At 40.3% G+C, this 21,724-nt stretch overlaps 1 protein-coding gene across 2 annotated transcripts; it reads left to right on the top strand.

The window, feature by feature from the left end:
- Nucleotides 1-13,878: 13,878 nt before the first annotated feature.
- On the top strand, nt 13,879-21,404 carry LOC109208966 (3-hydroxyisobutyryl-CoA hydrolase-like protein 3, mitochondrial). 2 transcript variants are annotated; one of them, XM_019372126.1, is made up of 10 exons: nt 13,879-14,273; nt 15,373-15,474; nt 16,984-17,036; nt 18,336-18,470; nt 18,545-18,641; nt 19,471-19,600; nt 20,071-20,249; nt 20,417-20,544; nt 20,646-20,747; nt 21,024-21,125. In XM_019372126.1, exons 1-10 carry the CDS (start codon nt 14,018-14,020, stop codon nt 21,123-21,125), a joined length of 1,284 nt encoding a protein of 427 aa, XP_019227671.1. In that variant the 5' UTR covers nt 13,879-14,017. The 2 variants fall into 2 exon arrangements, with proteins under 2 accessions (XP_019227671.1, XP_019227670.1); XM_019372125.1 differs by having other exon boundaries at nt 13,905-14,273; nt 18,324-18,470; nt 21,024-21,404.
- The last annotated feature ends 320 nt before the right edge of the window (nt 21,405-21,724 follow it).

The following is a 21,724-nucleotide window of genomic DNA, read 5'->3' as shown; positions in this document are numbered from 1 at the left end:
ACAAGTATGGTTCATGACTTGCTTGAGGTCTTACAAATATTGCCATTTGGTATAAGTGTGGTTCATGCCTTGCTTGAGGTCTACAGATGCTGTTGTTGCCTTTCGTAACTCTTGCGAGACCGAGCCTGCGCGCTCGGGGTCTTATGGCTTCAGGTTTTTAATGGATGGTGGTTGGCGACAGTCCCCGAGTTATCGAGGATCTTTCGGCTCGGGAGCCATTGCGATGGAGATGACGATTTGACGGCAGTCCCCGAGCTTATTGAGGATTTCTTGGCTCGGGAGCCGTTACTCGCAAACTTGGTACTGCCTCGTTCGAGGGCTTACGATTCCGAGTCTTCGACCGGGAGTTCATGTGGCTTTGAGTTTTCGACGCCAGTCCCCGAGTATTCGGGGCATTTTTGGCTTTGGAGCTATTTCGTGATTTTGATGTTGCCTCGTTAAGGGCATATGAGTTTGGAGCTCCGACCTGGGGGTCGCAATGTTTTGAGTTGTCGATGCCAGTTCCCGAGTGTTTCGGGACGTTTTTGACCAAGGAGCTGTTTTTGCAAAAAATATCGAGTTTCTCTTGAAGCGTGGTATGCTTTGATGAAAAGTACTCTTCAATTACTTGGTACAAGTATACATGCCTTTGCTGTTAGGAGCTCGGTTGTTCTATGCGGACACGGTTCGTTTGACCGTTTGGTCCGGTACATTATTTTCCTATCGGGACCCTGTTCAGCATGTCTTAGCTTTTCCGAGAAGGTGATCTTCCGGGGGGATGCCCCCTAGTATTCGAGGTTAATTGCAAAAGAAGCCTTGAATACTTGTTGTTTTCTTTAGGTAGCATATAGGTGTTGCCTCGTTAAAAACCTTACCGGTAAAACCCTTTTTTGGGATGAAAACCCAGTCGAAGGAAAAGAGTGCAACGCATGCTTTTGAAACCTGAGGTCTTCGAGTTGGAGAGTGATTTGGTAATTTTCAATCGGATGCCCTAGCAATAATATCGTTTTAGCATTGATGTGTTCCAGTTGCTTGGAAGTTGTTCGCCCTCCATGCTACCGAGCTTGTAAGACCCTTTACCGACTACTCCGAGGACACGGTACGGTCCTTCCCAATTTTGACCTAGCTTTCCTTCATTAGGGTTTCGGGTGTTAAGTGTGACTTTCCTTAGGACCAAGCCCCCCACTCCGAAATGTCGGAGGTTTGTTCTCCCGTTGTAATACCTTTCGATCCTTTGCTTCTGGGCGGCCATTCAGACCAGCGAGGCTTCCCGTTTTTCATCTAGCAATTCGAGGGCCGTTGTCATGGCCTTGTTGTTCGAGCTCTCGGTGGTGTGTTGGAATCTGGCACTCGGCTCCCCGACCTCCACCGGTATCAAAGCCTCGGCGCCGTACACTAGAGAGAAAGGCGTTTCCCCTGTGCTCGACTTTGAAGTTGTTCGGTTTGCCCATAGCACTTCGGGCAACATTTCTCTCAACTTCCCCTTGGCGCTCTCCAACTTCTTTTTTAAATTTCGGATAATGGTTTTATTTGTGGACTTGGCCTGGCCGTTTGCACACGGATGGTAAGGCGTCAACAGGATTCTCTTGATTTTGTGATCCTCAAGGAACTGTGTCACCTTGCTTCTGATGAACTGCCTCCCGTTATCGCATGTTATCTCGGAGGGAATCCCGAATCGGCACATAATGTGGTCCCAGATGAAGTTAATGACTTCTTTTTCTCTTATTTTCTCGAAGGCCTGCGCTTCCACCCATTTTGAGAAATAGTCAATCATAAATAAAATGAATTTATTTACCTGGCACTGTCGGCAGGGGCCCGACGATGTCCATTCCCCATTTCATGAATGGCCATGGCGATAAGACCGAATGTAGTTGTTCGCCGGGTCGGTGAATCATGGGGGAAAATCTCTGGCATTTATCGCATTTTCGGATGAATTCCTTGGTGTCTTTTTCCATGTTGTCCTAGTAGTAGCCTGGCCTGATCAACTTTCGGACTAAGGAATCGGCGCCGGAATGGTTTCCGCAAGTTCCCTCATGAATTTCTCGGAGTACATAGTCTGTATCCCCTGGCCCCAGACATATTGCTAGGGGGCCATCGAAAGTTCTCCTGTACAGAGTCTTGTTTTCATCGAGCGAGAACCGGGCTGCTTTGCTTCGCAGGGCCCTCGATTCTTTTGGATCTGCGGGCAATTTTCCGTCTTTTAAATAATCAATATATTTATTTCTCCAGTCCCATGTTAGGCTGGTGGAGTTATTCTCCGCATGACCTTCCTCGACCACTGTCACGCCCCAACCTCGGGAGGCGCGACCGGCGCTCAATCGAGTGAACCCAATTGAGCAATCCTTATTAACACTTTCTACCCAACTCAATACGATTTTCGTTTATTTAGACAATAGCAAAATCGAACATTCAACGTTGTTATTTCATTTTTATATCACAAACCTTAAATCATGGCTGAGTTTCCAAGATTTCATACAGTTATAGTTTAGAAGAACTAGAGTATAGAGTTACAACACCGTTCATTAACCCATCCAACACCCATACATAACCCACACAAACGTCTGCGGAGCCTTTATGGATACAAAAGACAAACTATGACAACGCCGGCAACAAGGCCCCGACTATACCTCAAAAGTGGAAGTCTACAACAAAAGATGTACAACATAACCCCTTGTAGGAAAAAGGGGCTCACCAAGACTTTGATAGGAGGACACTCCGCTACGCGCGATCGGCACTTTCCGCTATGGAGCCACCTACATTCATTTAAAAATGTAGCGCCCCCGGCAAAAGGGATGTTAGTACCATGGAATAGTACTAGTATGTATAACTAAACACCATCTAGTTAGAAAGAACTTTCATACAAGAATAAGGAAATCACAAGTATAACTCAAAACTTTAGACGATCACCACATTATCAAATAAAAGAATCATACAATCTTCACATCATTTTTCCATAGCTTTTAGTTTGGGGCATTTCACACTGTTCATCATTGTTCACAATACCACCGCTATCTTGAGCGGAGTCCGATCTCGACCCGACCGGCTAGGTTGCCTCATTTGAGACATATACTTCAATCACAATCTCATTTTCCTTTTTTCCGGAATTCAATATCAGCACAATACCGCCATGTGTGCAGCATGGCGTCCAATCTCGGCCCGATCGGCTAGGCCGCCTTACCAAGGCGTTGTTCCCTTCTCATTACTCATCTCGTTTCAATCTTTGTTTCACATATATCATTTCATAGGTCTTGGGGCCACAACTATCACATCATTTTTTTGGCACTAGGCCACATTTCACATCATTCCCAATTTCAATGTTAGCTTTGCAATTTAGGAAAATAGGTGCAAACAAGAGCAATTTAAATTGTAAGCATAGATAAGACTTCACATAGATGGCACAACAAATGCAGCTTCAATCTTGATTTAAGGTCTAAGCATTTCAATACATGATTCATATTCTTCGCACCTTTTCAAGTTATCAAGAATAGCACATTGATCATATTGAGACACATCTTTTACGTATATAAAGTTGCAACACCAATTCATGTGAAATAACAATCAATACAACAATCCAACTTTAATCTTACCGCATTTACACAAACACCAACGGAGCTCAATTTCTAAAAAGACGGGGTTTTAGCCATACATACCTCAATCGAGCTTTCCTTAAATTCTTACAAAGTTTCGGGACTCTTAGCAACTTCAATATATTTTATAGGAATTACAAATTGAACCAAGAATTAGAGACATGATTAAGATTCTAGCTCATTTGAGCATATTATTAAGCACTAAGTGTGCAATGTGATTTTAGGACCCTTTTGTGAGAGATTTCTCCAATCTTATACTCCAATTGCTATCTTTTTAGTTCGCAACCTCCCCATACCCCATTATCTTTTATGCATGCAAGACTATCAACCCTTATACCCATGAAACCACTTGCTAATCACTTATTTTAATAGAAATTTCGAAATTATAGATTAGGGCACAAGTTCTTACCTCTTAGGGTGAAGACCTAGCAATTTCAGTTGACAATCTTCAAGGATTTGGGGCTAGAATTGAGTGGGGACTTGATGAAGATCACTCCCTCTCTCTCTAGAACTTCCTCTCTCACTCTATTTGCAGTAAAATAACATAAAAGGGGTCGGATGGGGTGTTTTTAATGGGATGGGGTCAGGTTTTAAAAGTTAGAAAATAGGAGCCCCGACACAATCTGCGATCGCATAATTGACATGCGGCCCGTGAAATGGACCGCAAAAATGGCTTCAAAAACCTGAGCAAACTGCCCGAGTATGCGATAGGAATGAGGTCCGCATACCTGTCCTACGGTCGCATAATGCACCATAGAACTGCCCCTCGCAAAATTCCAAGGGGATTATACGATGACTATGCGGCCCGCATATTTATTATGCGATTGCATAATTGGCTGCATAGTTGACCTCAAAATTACCATCAAACTGTCTAACTCTGCGACGACTATGCGGTCCGCATAGCTATTATGTGACTGCATAATGGACCGCATAAATGCACTTTTCTGGAAAATATTATTCCTTAACTTTTAATGCATAGATCGGTCAAACGGTAAGCTCGCCGCGAAGAATTTTACAAATTTCTAACACATATTCCTAACTTGGCACTATGAGCTTTCGGGTTTTGAGTAGAAATTTTCACGGGGCCTTACAACCACTGATTTAGATAGCTGAATAACACCCCCGGGGATTAGGTCATCTTCTTCAACAGATGATCCCAGGTTTGTGAGGGCATCGGCCTTGCTATTCTGCTCTCGAGGTACGTGGACTAAGGTCCATTCTTTGAAACGATATAATGTGACTTGGATTTTATACAAATACCTCTGCATCCTGTCCTCCCGGACTTCGTAGCTCCCATTCACCTGGTTTACTACCAGGAGTGAATCGCATTTTGCCTCGATGGTCTCGGCTCCCAAGCTTTTGTCCAGTTCTAACCCTGTAATCATAGCCTCGTACTCGGCTTCATTGTTAGTTAACTTTGTAATTTTTATAGATTGCCTGAATACGCCGCCCGTAGGTGGCTTTAGGACTATACCGAGTTCGGATCCTCTCACGTTTGTGGCACCGTCGGTGAATAGGGTCCATACCCCGGAAGATGTACCTGATATTAGTAAAAGTTCCTTTTCTACCTCGGGCACGAGGGAGGGCGAAAACTCGGCCACGAAGTCCGCCAGAATCTAGGACTTGATGGCCGTTCGAGGTTGATATTCGATATCATACCCCCAAGTTCGATGGCCTATTTGGCCAATCGGCCCGATAGCTCGGGTTTATGCAATATGCTCCAAAGAGGATATGTTGTTAGAGCGCAAATACGGTGTCATTGAAAATAGGGCTTCAATTTTCGCGAGGCGCTTATTAACGCGAGAGCCAATTTTTCTAGGTGCGGATATCTGGTTTCGGTATCCCCTAGGGTCCGGCTTACATAACAAACAGGAAATTGCGTACCTTGCTCTTCTCGAACCAGCGCGTCGCTTACCTCTATTTCTGATACGGCCAGGTATAGATACAGTGTTTCATCCTCCTTCGGCGTATGGAGCAGAGACGGGCTAGTCAGATATCGTTTCAACTCCTCTAAGGCGTGTTGGCATTCTGGAGTCCATTCAAAGTTGTTTTTCCTTTTGAGTAGAGAGAAGAAATGATGGCTCCTATCGAATGACCGTGATATGAATCTGCCCAGAGCCGCTATTCGCCCTGTCAGCCGTTACATGGCCTTTACATTATTTACCACCGTGATTTCCTCGATGGCCTTGATTTTATCGGGGTTAATCTCGATCCCCCTGTTTGATACCATGAAGCCCAGGAATTTTCCCGAACCCACTCCGAAGGCATATTTCTCGGGGTTGAGCTTCATGTTGTAACTTCTGAGAATGTCGAATGTTTCCTGCAAATGAGTCAAATGGTCCTCTGCGCGCAAGGACTTAACTAGCATATCATCAATATAAACTTCCCTGGAGTTGCCTAATTGATGCTCGAACATTTTATTAACTAGACGCTGGTACGTAGCCCCGGCGTTTTTTTGTCCGAAGGGCATTACGTTATAACAGTAGGTACCATATTTCGTGACGAACGAAGTCTTCTCCCTATCCTCGGGGTTCATCTGAATTTGATTATACCCCGAGTAGGCATCTAGAAAGGTGAGGGTCTCGTGGCCGGCTATAGCATCGATCAGACGATCGATGTTAGGCAATGGGAACGAATCCTTGGGACACGCCTTATTCAAGTCTTTATAATGTACGCACATTCTTAGCTTATTTCCCTTTTTGGGTACCACTACTACGTTGGCCAGCAATTCGGGGTACTTTACCTCTCTGATGGACCCTATTTTAAGAAGTTTCGTTACCTCCTCCTTGATGAATGCATATTTTACCTCGGACTGTGGTCTTCTTTTCTGCTTCACCGGCTTAAATCTGGGGTCGACACTCAGTCTGTGGGAGGTTATTTCCGGCGGAATTCCTGTCATATCTAAGTGGGACCAAGCGAAACAGTAGATATTGTTAATAAGAAATTTAATGAATTTTTTCCTGAGTTCGGGGGTTAATCCCGTTCTCAGGTATACCTTACGATCTGGGAGGTGTTCGATCAAAACAGTCTGCTCCAGATCTTTGATTGTAGATTTCGTTGCATCCAACTCTTCGGTGGCAACGAAAGTTCGAGGAGCGAAGAAATCTTCTTCGTTGTCCTCGGAGGTCTATATGCTCCTATACTCATTCGAGGTTGGGTGCGCTAGGGTCAGCGCCTCGTGGTAAATTGCGAACATTTCTTTCACCGCCTGCTGTTCTCCATGTATGGTTGTTATGCCATCCTTTGTGGGAAATTTTATCATCTGGTGCAAAGTTGACGGTACTGCCCTTATGTTGTGTATCCATGGCCTGCCGAGCAATGCATTGTACCTCATGTCGCCACCGATGACTTGGAACTCGGTGTTCTGAACCCTGCTGGACGTGTCGACCGGGAGGGTGATTTCTCCTTTTGTTACCTCACCGGTCATGTTGAAGCCGCGGAGGACCCGGGAGGTGGGTATGATCCGATCGAGCAGCCCAAGCTGCTCTACTACCTCTGACCTGATTATATTGGCCGAGCTGCCTGGATCCACGAGCACACGTTTAACTCGAATGTTGCTTAAAAGAAATGAGATTACCAGCGCGTCGTTGTGTGGTTCTGCCAAGGTCTCGAGATCCTCTTCGTTGAATGCGAGGGTATCTTCGGCCACACGGTCTCAGGTCGGTCCTTCTTCTGCGGTCGATATTTTTGTCCGTTTGATCATGGGCTCTTGGGGAATGTCGGTTCCTCCAGTAATCATATGAACGATATGCCGCAGAATCTCTTTTTTGGCCCAAGTTGGATTTTGCCGAGTTCCCTGTGGAACTTTTTGACGCACTTTCTGGTGAATGCGAGGAGCGACGTCAATGCATTGGGCATCGCGCGAGGTCGTACCCTTGGAGGTCGGCTTCGGTGTGTTCACAGGGTCCTGTGGTGGTATACCGGCACAAAGAACAGCCATACCATTCCCTCCGTGGTTCTCGAGATTGTCGTTTTCGACTCTATTTACTGAGCTAGGCATTTCAACCTGAAATTGAAGAACTTGGACAAGAAAAGGTGTAAAAGATAACTTGCGTTGTGTAATGGAACCAACAAAATAATCACTATTATTTTTAGCCCCACTATGGGCGCCAAACTGTTCACCGTGAAAATGGTAACAACAATTAAATTTGATTATGGGACTCTAAAAATACGTGATCTATTTTTATGCCGGTTGTTAAGCAGTTGATGCTACGTATGTGAGACTTAGAAATGAAATAAGAGCTAAGGATAAGGTGATGGTCAAACCAATAGGTTAGCAATCGAGCCTCGAGTTTGTCGATTCAGGGGCCTCGAGGTCGATTCCGGGGCTCGACTGTGGGCTATCGAAGGTAATCGAAGTATGACTAACAGTTATAATAAAATCAAAGAAGGCTATTTATGGCCAATGATAAGCAATAAATGATGAACAATAATGAAGATAATAAATGGGAGCAATAATATCAAGAGAATATGTAAGAGAGTAGAGAGAATGTTGTCTTATATTTCTTGTGGAGCAGCTGAAGCAACAGATCCTTTTCTAAATGTCAAGGACTCCCTTTATATAGGAGGAAAATCCCCATATAGTACAAAATACATTAATTACATAGATATCGGGATGAGACGGCTGAATGACGCCCTGGTTTGGGTTCAGAGTAGCCCACTAGACTTTGTCAGTCCTAGCCATGTGCCTTGGGAACTCCCTTTTTTTCCGATATAGCCGTTGGTCTGCATGGCTCCGAGGTCAAGCATCGACAGTCCTCGAAGGTGAACCTCGACCTCGGTCTCGAGCCTTCGGCAGTATGTTCGCGGGGCATCATAATGACGGGGAAATTGGACCCCCCGATTTTACCGTGCACACAAATACTAATATTTCTAATTTAATTTCCAATATCAAACACCACCCATAACCTGCCTACGGAGCCTCTAAGTACAATTGAAGAGTAATATGGAAATGCCGGAAACAAGGCTCCGGCTATACCTTAAAATACAAAGTACACGATAACCAAATGACATAGGACCCCGAAATGAAGTGGGGATCACCAAGTTAGCTGAAAGGAGCGTACCGCTATCCCTGATCACTACCGCCTACTGTGGAACCACCTGCATCCATTAAAGATGCAGCGTCCCCTGCAAATGGGACGTTAGTACTGTCGAATAGTACTAGTATGTAAATCTAAAAATCATCTTTGAAAATAGAATAACCATACAAGAAAACGAAAGCCATAGAAACAACAAGTCACAATCAATAATATCCAAATTCCCAATTGAAACATAACAATTTTCAAAATACGAAAGAAATACATATTTTTAGTTGGGAGATCTTTAGTATGGATAATACCACAGTTCACGATACCACCATCCATAATACCACTGTTCACAATGCCACTACTCATAATGCCACCATACTCTTGGCACGGAGTCCGATCACGACTCGATCGGCTAGGTCATCTCACTGGAGACGTTCTGTATAATCTCAATTCCAAATGATTTTCCATAACCTTAGGTTGGGAAATTTTAATACTGTTACACCATCATCCACAATACCACCGCTTTCTTGCGCGGAGTCCGATCACGACCCGATCGGTTAGGTTGTCTCATTTGAGACATGTACCTCAATCATAATTTCATTGTCACTTTCCAGTTTCAATATTAGCACAGTACCACCATGTGAGCGGTATGGCGTCCGGTCACGGCCCGATTGGTTAGGCCGTCTTACTCAAGACATTTCCATTTTCCATCAATCATCTCATTCCACATTTATTTCACATATATCAATTCATCAGCACTTGGGACCACAATTATTACATCATACTTGGCTATAGGCCACATTTCATAACCCAAGCTCCATTCCCCCACATTTCACACCATTGCCACTTTCAATATTAAACCTTTTATTTCAAGATAATAGGCACATACGAGAGCAATTATAAGTCGTAAGCATAAAGAGGATTTCACATATTTCGGCATGACAATCTCAATTCAAACTCGACTTGAAGTCTAGGCATTTTAGCACATGTTCCACATTCTTCACACATTCTCAATTGACAAAATAGCATAATGAAAGCATTGAGACACACCTTGCATATATATTCTTGCAACACAAATTCATTTGAAATAGCACCACTACATCGATCAATCTTCGGAACTTACAACATTTGCATGGACACCATGGGGGTTCAATTTCTAAGAAGAGGGGGTTTTAGCCACACATACCTCAATAGAGCTTTTAGGCAAATTATACTTTTTGAAGTCATCTTAAAACAGTTGAGTCGAGGCTCGTTTTGTAATCTGTTTCATATATTTTCTCATTTCATAGGCCTCACTAGGCACAATTATAGACGTTATCTACACTCTATTTCCCATGTTCATTTAATTCGTTTTCAAACATCTTTATAGTTTATCAGCAACTGGACACACTCAATCAAGACATTTAGTACACATTCGAGCAATTAGGAGTATTAAGCATGTCGAGTTTTCCTCACTTAATTGGTATATCAGTTTTCAGTTAAGGTACAACTCAAAGCCATACCATTGTAATAATTAACCCATACTTTAAACATCTATCGCTCAATATAAGGCTCGTTCAGAATAATAAAGTTTTATGAGTTTATAGGGGATAACCTGGAACATAAAAATTAGGGGGTTTGGGCTGATCATACTTAAACTTACAGCAACATTATGGAATTCAATTCCGAGAGAGGAAGTTAAGCCAACATACCTGGTTGAGCTTTCCTTAAGTTACTACAACGTTCTGGAAATCCTAGCAATCCCAATATATTTCGAGATATAACAAAATTGAACACAAATTAGGAAGATATTCATAGTCTTAGCTCGTTTGAGCATTCCATCAAACACTAGGTGTGCATTAAGTCTTTAAGGTCTTTTTATAGAGGATTTCATCAACCTTCAACCCATCCTAAAATGTTTTTTAGCTCAACAATGTTCCTACACCCGTTGATAACACATGCAAGCAAGATAACAACTCCAATACCCACAAACTTTCTTGATAATTACCCATATTTAGCTAAAATTCGAAATTAAGGGTTAGGGTGTAGAATCTTACCTCAAGGATGAAAATCTAGTGTGTTTTCCTTGTTAATCTTCAAAGATTTGTGTAAGAATTGAAGGATGCTTTAATGAAGATCACTTTCTCACTCTAGGGCTCCCTCTATCACTCTATAACATCAGATTTTTGCTCAAAAATGACCCATTGCGTGTATTTAATGAAGTTGGGTCGGGTTATAAACATAGAAGAATGGATAGTCCAAGATTCCGGACCGGGCTACAGACCTGGCGTCGCCAGCTTAAAGCCTGGCCTATCCTGGCTTTAGCTTGGTGTTGCCAGCTTAAAGCCTGGTTTAGCCTGGCTTTAGCCTGGTGTCGCCAGCTTAAAGCCTTGTCCAGCCTGACTTTAGCCTGGCCTCACCAGCTTAAATCCTGGTCCAGCTTGGCTAAAGCCTGGTCTAGCCATGACGAAAAATTTATATTCCCCAATGCATTGTTCAACCCAAAACTCCAAAAATATGATGTATTAGCCTACCTTGACACCACAAAACCTTGAATTACATAGTGATGTTTTCCAGGGCCTTATAGTGGGAGTCACATAAATATCATTTATGAAGAGATGGTTATTAAACTTGGTTTGTCAACCAAACTTCATCTATATCCTTACAACATCGAAGTTGAAGATGATTATATTTTAGAGGTAACTCGTCAATGCCTAGTATCTTTTTCTATTAGTAAGATCTATAAAGACTAGATTTGGTGTGACGTAGTGAAGATGGATGCTTGTCACTTATTATTTGGAAGACCATGGGTGTATGATATGTGTGCCAAATATGATGAAGACCTTAATACCTATTCTTTTACAAAGGATGAACGTAAGATTATTTTAGTACCATTGAATCTAGAAGAAATTGCTAAACATTTGAAGCCCAAGGATGATTCTTTTGTGACTAAATTACAAATAATTGGTCCAATCAATAGAGAAAAGTCTTTGAATGTTGGTATTACTATGGAAGGTACAAGGACGAGGATCATGCACTAGATCCACAAGTTGAGGATTTACCTCCAAAATTTGATGATGATCTGTTGGAGCATCCCATATGTGAGCTTAACTTTTTACCTAATAGAGATGCTCAACATAATATTGATTTGATTGTTGATTCTATCCTTCCAAACAAGGCAGCATATTGCATTAATCCAGAAGTCCATGAAATTTTACAAATACGAGAGGAAGGATTGATTAAAAAGGAGTCCATAATGAAGAGTTTGAGTTCATATTTTGTTCCAACTTTTTTCTTGCCCCCAATAGGATGAATATTTACAAGAATATGTAGGAACAGGAAATCTCAACACAAATTCCATCTATCGTTATGATCTAGTTAAATATGAGAGCATTATTGCTGATGAGTTCTCGAGAAAATATACTTCGATCTCCAAGCTTGATCCAAAGGTACTTCAATTTGATTCTTTTAAAGGATTTTGTGGTACTAAATCGACTTTTTCGACATATCCCATAAGGACCACATTGACATGGAGAAGTTCAAGATTCCTGAAGATCAAAAGAAAATAACTTATGATTATGGATTAGTGTTTAAAAACCGAATTTAAGAGGATTCACTGCAGAAATATTGGTACAAAGTTACTATTGAGAAATTCGGCAACATGCTAAACTTTGTTACGATATAATGAAGCTCTTTGACAATTTAGAAAAATACAACTTAGAGCCTGGTGAATATGAGTCTGACCAAATCATGGAAGTTGTCAATCTTGTGCCATTTGTGGAGCCTTTAGACTCGAGGACTAGTCTTTCTCAACCAGGGGAGAATGATGTAAAAGAAGAATCTATGTTAAATTTTATTAATTTTGGTCAAGATCATGTTTTAGAGCTCAAGTCCAAAGATATGAACTTATTTTCAAGAAGTGCAAGAAACCCAAGAAGTACAAGATTGATTTCAAGAAGTCACGATTCTTTCCTTCTTAAAATAGGATTTATTTTATTCCTTTTAGAATAAGGATTTTCTTTTTAGTAGGATTCTAGTTTCTTTTCCTTGTAGAATAGGGATTTTACTTTCCTTGTCTTTAGTTATTTTATTTTCTTATTAGAATAGGAATTGTAGTCATCAAAGAAGAGACTCTAGGCCTATATAAAGAGTTCTCTTGCCTTGTAGAATGCAATTCACGTTTTTGAGGATTGCCCTAGTTTTACAATAGAGTATTTTTCTCTATTTTCTCTTTTTTATCCTTGTTTTTGGTTCCAAGCGAGGTGGTGATAGTCTTTATCTTATTTTCAATTGCGTGTGGTATTTTTTTATCACGTTAATTGATTCCAAGTGGTGACTTTAGGAACTTGTTTAGTTCTTGATCTTTCAAGAACACGTTTTTTGATCTAAATTCGTTCTTTTGATATCATAGAATCATAACTTTTATTGAGCCGGTGCAATATCAATATTTATTTGTTCTGAACAAGTAAATAGTCTTTCTTATAGTTTAGATCGTCATCTTTCACCTTGTTTTTTGAATCATTATATTCCAAGTCCTAAAACTTGAGATACGTTGTTTCTTGAAATCGACCCACAAACCACGTTTTCGTTTCAACATCTTAATCCTGGTCAGTTGGTTCTTTGTTAACTCGAAGAATTACATCGTAATACATCATACAGAGCTACTCATGCCTTCGAACCATCGAACGGAATGCAAATGCTCAAAATGACCGATCGGATCGTTACAGTCATGTCAAAGAAATCCAGACCTTGTACTATCAATGCTCCAAATATCAAAGTTGAATTACCAATTACCATAAAAAATTCAATGATCATTTTCCCTTCATCTAAAAGATACTCCTATCAATGTAGAAAAATACAGTTAAAAATTTATATTGGATTTTAAAGTTTGCTTTAAAATTATCATGAACTTATTAGGGTTCTTGGTTGTCTGCGAGTTTCTTCCTTTATTTAGCTAGCTAGATAGTTTCGACATTAATCAATTTCATAAACTTACACTTTTTATATAATTTTTATTTTATAATGTAAACATAGTGTTTATTACCCTCTATGTTTCAAATTAGATGAGGTATTCTTCTTTTTAGTCCGTTCCAAAATAAATAACACACTTCTAAGTTTGGAAATAATTAAACTTTAAACTCTTTATTTTACTTGTTTTACCCTTAATGAGAAGCTTTAATAACCACAGAAATATGATGCCCTCACAAAACTTTTACTAACAAAACTTTTACCCCTAAGCTTTTAAGACAGCAAATTTCAAAAGTATTTAGTATGTACTTTTGAAATTTGAGGTACTCATTTATGGTGTATACACGCACGCCACACTCAGACTGAACGCAAATAATTTTTGGCTGAAATGCCAAATGTGTAACTTAACTTACAGGACACACTCAGAAGTCAGACTGAACAATTCTGTAATCCAGGCACGCACGTTCTGGGAAAAGGATGGGAAGTCTTTTTGCTGCTTCTCACCTTCTAAAGCTAAGTCGATCCACCACTCTTCTCTCAGCTCCACTCTTCAAAAACCGTATTTCTCACACCCAATTACCTAATTACTCAAAGACGACGACGTTTCTTACTCTTCGAACTTTCGCAATCATGGCCTCCGGCGCCGATGAATTCGTCAAAGGACATGTCCACCCTAACGGCGTCGCTGTTATCACTCTCGATCGTCCTAAAGCTCTCAATGCAATGAATTTAGGTGAATTTTCGATTCTTCTACTTCTCTGTATGTAATGTGGAATTGTGGATCCTAGCCGGATAATATTTGTTCAGTTTTTCTTAGTCCTGTCAGTTCATTTTTGCAAATTGTTCGTGTCTTTTTTCTGGTTTTAGTGCTAAGAAGTCAAACATTAGGATCAGGTGCCAAATGTTTGACTTTGAGGTGCATGAGTCGGCAACTTAATGGAGTTTGTTAGTTTTTTTAATTATAGCCTGAAAAAAAAAAGCTTGTCCAGTAAATCATTTGGCATGTTGAATCACAAGCTATGGTTATTTGCTTATCTAATTTTTCCTTATAAAAAATACCTAAAGTAATAAATTACAAGCTATGATCAGGATACAAGTTCATGTAAGCCATATTTCAGAAGCTGTGGCCTTATTCAACTAAACTGTCTAATGAGCAGTCGTAACCTATCAAAGAATATGTTCTAAAGATGACGCGGTTATAATCATGACTCGTGTACTAAAACTGCATCGATTATGATTTTAATACTAGAACAATGTTGAACCTACGGAAACAGGAGAAAATATTGTACTTTAATTTCTTAGGGAGCAAGAACAAGATGACTCACTCCAAAATTTTTTTTTTTTTATTTGCACCGAGTGTCCGAGTCTCTATGAGCCCCGACTAATCCCGGGGGTGCACAGGCCCTCGGCAAAGAGTTTCCCGCAAATGCACCACGGTTAATTCAGGTTTTACCCAGTCCGATGGCCCTCAGAAATTGTTTGCACCCAGTGGGTTTCGAACTTGAGACCTTGAAAGGGAGCAAACCTCAAGGCTCAAGTCTATTGCCACCAGGCTCAAGTCTGTTTGCACTCCAAAATCAAAATGAACATATCAAGAAACCAGTTTTAGGCCTTTAGTTTGTCCCAATGATATTTACTTAATTTAACTGATTGGACAATAAGATGTGGTTTGAAATCCTTCCTAAATGAACTTTGGCTACACCTTTTCTTTCTCAACATCCCCTCCAAGAGTACTATGTTGTAATATCATCAATCAATGTTAGTGTTATTAGCATTATCATTTGCTTAATTTGATCTTTGTTGCACTCATATTTCATTCAAATATGATGCAGATATGGATATCAAATACAAGAGTTTCATGGATGAATGGGAAACAGACCCAAAGGTGAAGTGTGTTTTGGTCGACAGTAGCTCCCCCCGTGCCTTTTCAGCAGGTAACTTTCTTTCTATTATTTACGTGATGGGTGATGCATGTTATTTGCGGATGACATAGTACTGATCGACGAGATGCGATGCGATGTTAACGCAAGGTTGGAGGTTTGGAGACAGACCCTGGATTCTAAAGGTTTCAAGTTGAGCAGGACTAAAACTGAATATTTGGAGTGCAAGTTCAGCGAGGTGACTCATGAAGTGGACGAGGAAGTGAGGCTTGATACACAAGTTATTCCCAAGAGAGGGAGTTTCAAGTACCTCGGGTCAATAATCCAAAATAGGGGAGATTGACAAGGATGTCACACATCGTATTGGAGCAGAGGGGATGAAATGGAGGCTCGCTTTCGGGGTTTGGTGTGATAAGAATGTGCCACCAAGACTTAAAGATAAGTTCTACCGGGTGGTGGTTAGACCGAGTATGTTGTATGGGACGGAGTATTGGCCTCTCAAGCACTCCTATGTCTAGAAGATGAAAATAGCAGAAATGAAAGATGTTGAGATGGATGTGTGGGCATACCAGGAGAGATAAGATTAGGAATGAAGATATTCGCGACAAGGTGGGAGTAGCCCCCTGGAGGATAAAATGCGGGAAGTAAGGTTGAAATGGTACGGGCATGTGAAGAGGAGATGCGTAGATGCACTGGGAGGAGGTGTGAGAGGTTGACCATGGTGAGTTGAGGAGAGGTAAAGGTAGGCTTAAGAAGTATTGGGTAGTGGTGATAACTGATAAGGAAGGACATAGCAGATTCAGCTTACTGAGGACGTGACGCTTGATAGGGGGGCGTGGAAGTCGAGAATTAGGATAGAAGGTTAGTAGGTAGCAGTGCGTGTCTTTCTTTCGTGCGGGTAGTTTTGGTATTAGTCTCGTTTTCTTGTATTTTCTTATCCGTACATTTTTTTACTGTATTTTATATTCTTCTCTTGTTGTTGTTACTGTTTTGTTGTTTCGGCTTCTTTTTCAACTCTCCTTAAGCCGAGGGTCTATCGTAAACAACCTCTCTACCTTCACAAGGTAGTGGTAAGGTCTGCGTACACACTACCCTCCCACCCCACTTTGTGGGATTACACTGGGTTTGTTGTTGTTGTACTTGCTGGACCTCTATTTGGTATTTTTGCACCACCTAGTTCTTAAAGTGGTTCTGATATTTTATAGTTATTCATTTTGTTAGAGCCTAACATATTAAGTGACATAGCATCCCCTATGCTTCTAAGATTTGAGGATAACCATTCATTGCCAATAAAGGATTGAATATTAAGGGGGTTGTCGCTGAAGTTTGAAAGGACAAAAGTGCACTTTTGTGCAAAAGGCATTTCTTTATCACATCATTATATTTGCCCTACAAGTGTCAGTTCGGCGTATCATGTTATCTTGTACCTTTGGTTGTGTCAAAGCTGGTATCTTCTACAGTGTAGTTCAGAGTTTGCTGTCTGCAGTTTCGTTTGCTTACTGTCTTAATTAGTTGATGCTAATATGATGATGGATAACAGAAGTCCTAGTGTTTTACCTGCAGGTGGTGATATTAAGCAGATTGCAACCAAAAAACAGCAGTCAGATATGATTGAGGTTTGTAGTCTCCTTCAAACAAGATTACTTCAAGACTTGCTCTACTCAGCTAAAGAAATCCCAGACTCACAGCAGACTGCACTAGCAGTAGAACAAACTATGAATGTTGCACACTTTGCAGACTACCGGCACATGTTGCTAGTTTGGGTCCCAATATGTATCAAAAGAGCCATGGTGTTATTTGCAATTATCAGTTCTGTACACAAAAGTACAGGAAGGGTTTTTAGTCTGTGATGAAAGAAGGAATTAATTGATTGTGTGGGGCCTAAGCAACAACAACAAACCCAGTATAATCCCACAAAGTGCAGTCTGGGGAGGGTAGAGTGTACGCACACCTTACCCCTACCCTGTGAAGGTAGAGAGAAAGTTTTGTTAGACTTATAGAAAACAACATTGAGCCACATTATAATTGTGCCGTCCTGAAGATAGTTTAGTTTTGTCTCTAAGTTCTACTCTTCTGATATAAACAATACTCCCTCCGTTTCAAATTAAATGAGGTAGTTTGACTCTGCACGGAGTTTAAGGAAAAAAAGAAAGACTTTTGAAATTTGTGGTCTTAAAAGCTTAAGGGGTAAAGCTTTGTGGGGCCATGACTTTTGTGTGGTTATAAAAGCTTCTCATTAAGGGTAAAATGGGTAAAATGAGGAGTTTAAAGTTGAATTATTTCCAAATTTAGAAATGTGTCATTTATTTTGGAACAGACTAAAAAGGAAAGTACCTCATTTAATATGAAACGGAGGGAGTATCTGTTTTCACAAGTCAATATTTTATGAATGTCGCAAATGGTTTTGCTCCCCACTAAGTTCTTTTACTACCAGCTAAGACTTGTATAAGTGGTCATTGGTTGTGTAAGATTATGTGAACTGTCAAACTCAAAGATAAGCATGTTAGAAGACTTATGGGCCTTTCTTTTAGCATGCTTATCTTTAAGTTTGGTAGTGCACTTAATCCTATGCAACCAATTGGGTGCTTATTTAACGATCTTTTATCATCTGATGCAATCATAGCGCTTATCCCTTCATGTGTATGCACATGGTAGCAGTGTATGGTACATACATCTTAAGTTCTTTCCATGTGAAAGATAATTTAGACTCTCTTTGTCAGGCACACACGTGTATCTAGGAGCCTTTTAACTCCAAATCATCACCAGAACATGCTCCAGTCTGTTCTTCCACAATTTATACAGAAGTATCTGATCCTCCTATGTAGTGCTTGAATGTGTTATTTATGCTTATATTGATTTGAATACTGTGGCTGAGTTAGAAGAAGGGCTTTATGTAAAAGTAGAAATGCATACAGGTATTCACAGCTGAGTATCCTCTAATATGTAAAATCTTCGAGTACAAAAAGCCTTATATCAGCTTCATGGATGGCGTTACAATGGGCTTTGGAATTGGTTTATCTGGTCATGGTCGTTACAAGCTTATCACAGAGGTACTTCTCTATGTCTATGGAGGATTACTCGTTTTCGCAAGTACATCTTAGTTACACTTTTTTTTTGGTTCCAGAGGACTGTTCTAGCGATGCCAGAAAATGGAATTGGGCTGTTTCCAGATGTTGGTTTTTCTTATATAGCAGCACATAGTCCTGGAGAAGGCACAGTTGGTATATTTTCTTCTATTCAGTTGAGTATTTCTTGCTGAGAAAATTTCAAAGACCTAACTGGTTGCATGAAACTTCAGAGAGAAATAAAAGATGGAAACTCCTATAACTGGAGGCATGTTTAGACAGATAGATCTCTCTCATATCTAATAGCTTAAGTTTTTATTAACAAGATGAGACTATAGGAGTTGAGTTGGTAATTGATCTCCCTCATCTAGCATGGAAGATTGCAAAAGGTATTGAAGAATATCTAGGTGCTAAAGCGAGCAAGTGAAGCATGCTCTCATCACTGTCTGTATGTTATATTGAATGCTAGTGATTGGGCTTCCAAAATTTAGAGGTAGGAATTATGACCAACATTTCAGAATTTCTGGAGGGTATCTGAGGTGATTTTCCTGCTTTTATGAATTTTAGGAAGAAAAAACACCTCATACCACTTCATGCATTTCAGCTTGGTGTTTATAAGCACATCCCTTTTATGCATTGGGAAGTTATTATTTCTTTTGAATCAAAAAATTGAAAATTTAATTACTTATTATCTTTTTAATTTCGTTTAGTCCTAAAGCACCTTCTAGAAGCTGAATGACCATTTTCCCTTTATTGGCACTTAGGCTTGCTCTTCTCTTCATTGGTACTTGGACAGACAAATGCAATTTGAATCGAAGTCAGAATAAATATCGCCGACGGCCGACCCCAACTTTGTTGGGGGCTGAGGCATAGTTGTTGTATCTTGTTGGAGGGAGAAAGCGATGAAAATGATATATGTGTGGTTCATAGAACTATCTTCCCACTCCTTCTCTATGTGTTTGCTTAGTCAATTAAGCAATTGCAGGTGCTTATCTTGCACTGACTGGAAATAGGATATCAACACCTGCTGATGCACTCTATGTTGGTCTGGGAACTCATTATGTCCCTTCTGCAAATTTGAGTACGTTGAAGGAAGCTTTGCTTGCAACTAAATTGTATGTCTCAAAATCTTGCACTATTCTTTTGTGCACTAATTGTCAAATTTTTGACTAATTACTCATATCCATGAGACGTGAACAGCTCCTTGGCCTTTTGAGTCCCTTTATCTTATTTATACTGCTCGAATAAAAGATATTTTTGCACTTTATAGTGCTTGTAAAGACCTTTGATGTTGACATACCTTGAGTTGTGTCTTTTCTCTTCAAATCCTTTAATGTTTTGCCTTGGAGGAAGAGATTCCCCAAATTGAGTAAACTTCTTGGCCCAATGTTTGAAGCTTTTTTAGGGCTTCTATTGCTGGACCCTAATCATCATGTCATGAGGCACATCTGGTATAGAGCTTTCTCAGATGCTTCAGATCATTGTTTCTTATGCCTTCTGATAAATGTGTATTGTGCTACTGATACAAATAATTTCAGTTACATGTTGCAACTTTAAAATAGGTTATTCTGTCTTCTTAAAACAGCTCTGAGGATCCAGATGAGGAGATAAAAGAATTGTTGGCAAAATACAGTAGCAACCCTGATTCAGAACCCCGTTTGAAGTCACTTTTACCCAGAATAATTTCTACTTTTGCTGGTAACAAGTCCATTAGAGAGATAATAGAGGAGCTAGAAAATCATCAGCAAAGTGCTGATACATTGGGTAAGGTTTTACAAATAAGACTTTTCTCATAGATGAATTCATGTTCTCCTATTTTATACTATTTTTTCTCCATAAATGAATCCTGTATCTTATTTTCTTATCAATGAGTAAACTTTAGAGCCATGCTTTATTTACATTTTTCATGTGTGAGTTCATCTTCTTGACAGTGGTAGAATGGGCCAAGGATGCTCTGCAAGGGCTCAGAAAGGGGGCCCCTTTCTCTCTCTGTCTCACCCAAAAGCTTTTTTCTAGAGTTGCATCTGCACGTGGTAAAAATGAGAATGACTTGTCCAGTGTAAGCTTCTCTCTAAGTTGTGTAGTTTTCCTACTTCTTTTCTTCATATTGATTCTTTCCTTTTCACGAACGTTATAATCTCCCTTTTCTGTCGTTCCCAGCTCAATGGTGTCATGAGAACTGAATATCGCATTGCTATAAGGTCTGCTCTACGGAGCGACTTTGCTGAAGGTGTCCGAGCAGTCTTAGTGGAAAAGGATCAGGTTTGTTTCTTGCGTTGCAAGCCCATGATACTGTAACTGCATAAATGTTGGGTTTGTGGTTTCTTTAGTGTAGTGCATTTCTGGTAAGGAATTTCGACTGAGCTTAGTTGAGGCGCGATTTCGTTTTCTTAAAGATTGAATAAAGTTCCTGGTTTATTTATTCTTCTTTTCCCAATAATGCAGCTTGATTGTCCTGTTAGACCCACCATATTGTATTGTCGATAGAGACGACTTACAACGTGCAGGAAACTAAAACCTTTGATGATTTTTTTTCAGAGTCCAAAGTGGAATCCGTCTTGCTTGGAGGATGTTAACCTTAGTGAGGTGGAAGCTCTTTTTGAACCTTTGAGCCCGGAAGTTGGAGAACTGAATGTCTAAGTGTGCCTGGATATCCTGCATTTTTCCAGCAGTTAGGGTTGATAAATACTCCTCTTTTGGTCAATCTGAATACATGCTTCCGTGTCTAATCTCAAATGATGCCTATTCAGTGTCTAATCCAAAATGATGCCTGTTCAGATGTTGGCATTATCTCTTAAATGTGATTTATGAGGAAATAAAGTGCAGTTGGTGAAACGGTTTATGTATACCTTTGAGGACTCCATTCAATTTCTTAAGGTCGTTAATCCCAAATAATGCGCAACTGCTTGCTCGTCTCAAGAGGATTCGCATAAATGTGCCAGTAAACATATACATATTATAAATTTTTCGACGAAGTACTTTCACTCCTGGACTTTTGCAAAATCCGGAAGCTAATATATTAGTAATAAACTAGCAAGGGTAGCTGGGGCATTTGCATCTATACCCAGTTTTGGGATCATTATTAAAGTTATATCCACTTTTCCCAAAAATTTGCAAGTCTTACCCACTTTAGGATCAACTTCAGATTTATAGGGTTTGAATTTGAAGAAATATTTTTAACCTGAAGTGCAGTGCACATAAGGCCAATTAAGTATAGTGCAAAAATTGGGCTTAAGATG

Source organism: Nicotiana attenuata, unplaced genomic scaffold (genome assembly GCF_001879085.1).
Source record: "Nicotiana attenuata strain UT unplaced genomic scaffold, NIATTr2, whole genome shotgun sequence".
NCBI lineage: Eukaryota > Viridiplantae > Streptophyta > Magnoliopsida > Solanales > Solanaceae > Nicotiana > Nicotiana attenuata.
Note: the sequence above shows the minus strand (reverse complement) of the source record. Positions and strands in the feature narration are given on the sequence as shown.

Bases quoted from the DNA above. Each gene is read 5' to 3' on its own strand.
- LOC109208966 (XM_019372125.1), top strand. From the start codon at position 14,018: ATGGGAAGTCTTTTTGCTGCTTCTCACCTTCTAAAGCTAAGTCGATCC. The intron at 19,601-20,070 runs GTATGTCTCAAA...TTCTTAAAACAG, and splicing joins GCTTTGCTTGCAACTAAATT to CTCTGAGGATCCAGATGAGG. The intron at 20,545-20,645 runs GTAAGCTTCTCT...TGTCGTTCCCAG, and splicing joins ATGAGAATGACTTGTCCAGT to CTCAATGGTGTCATGAGAAC.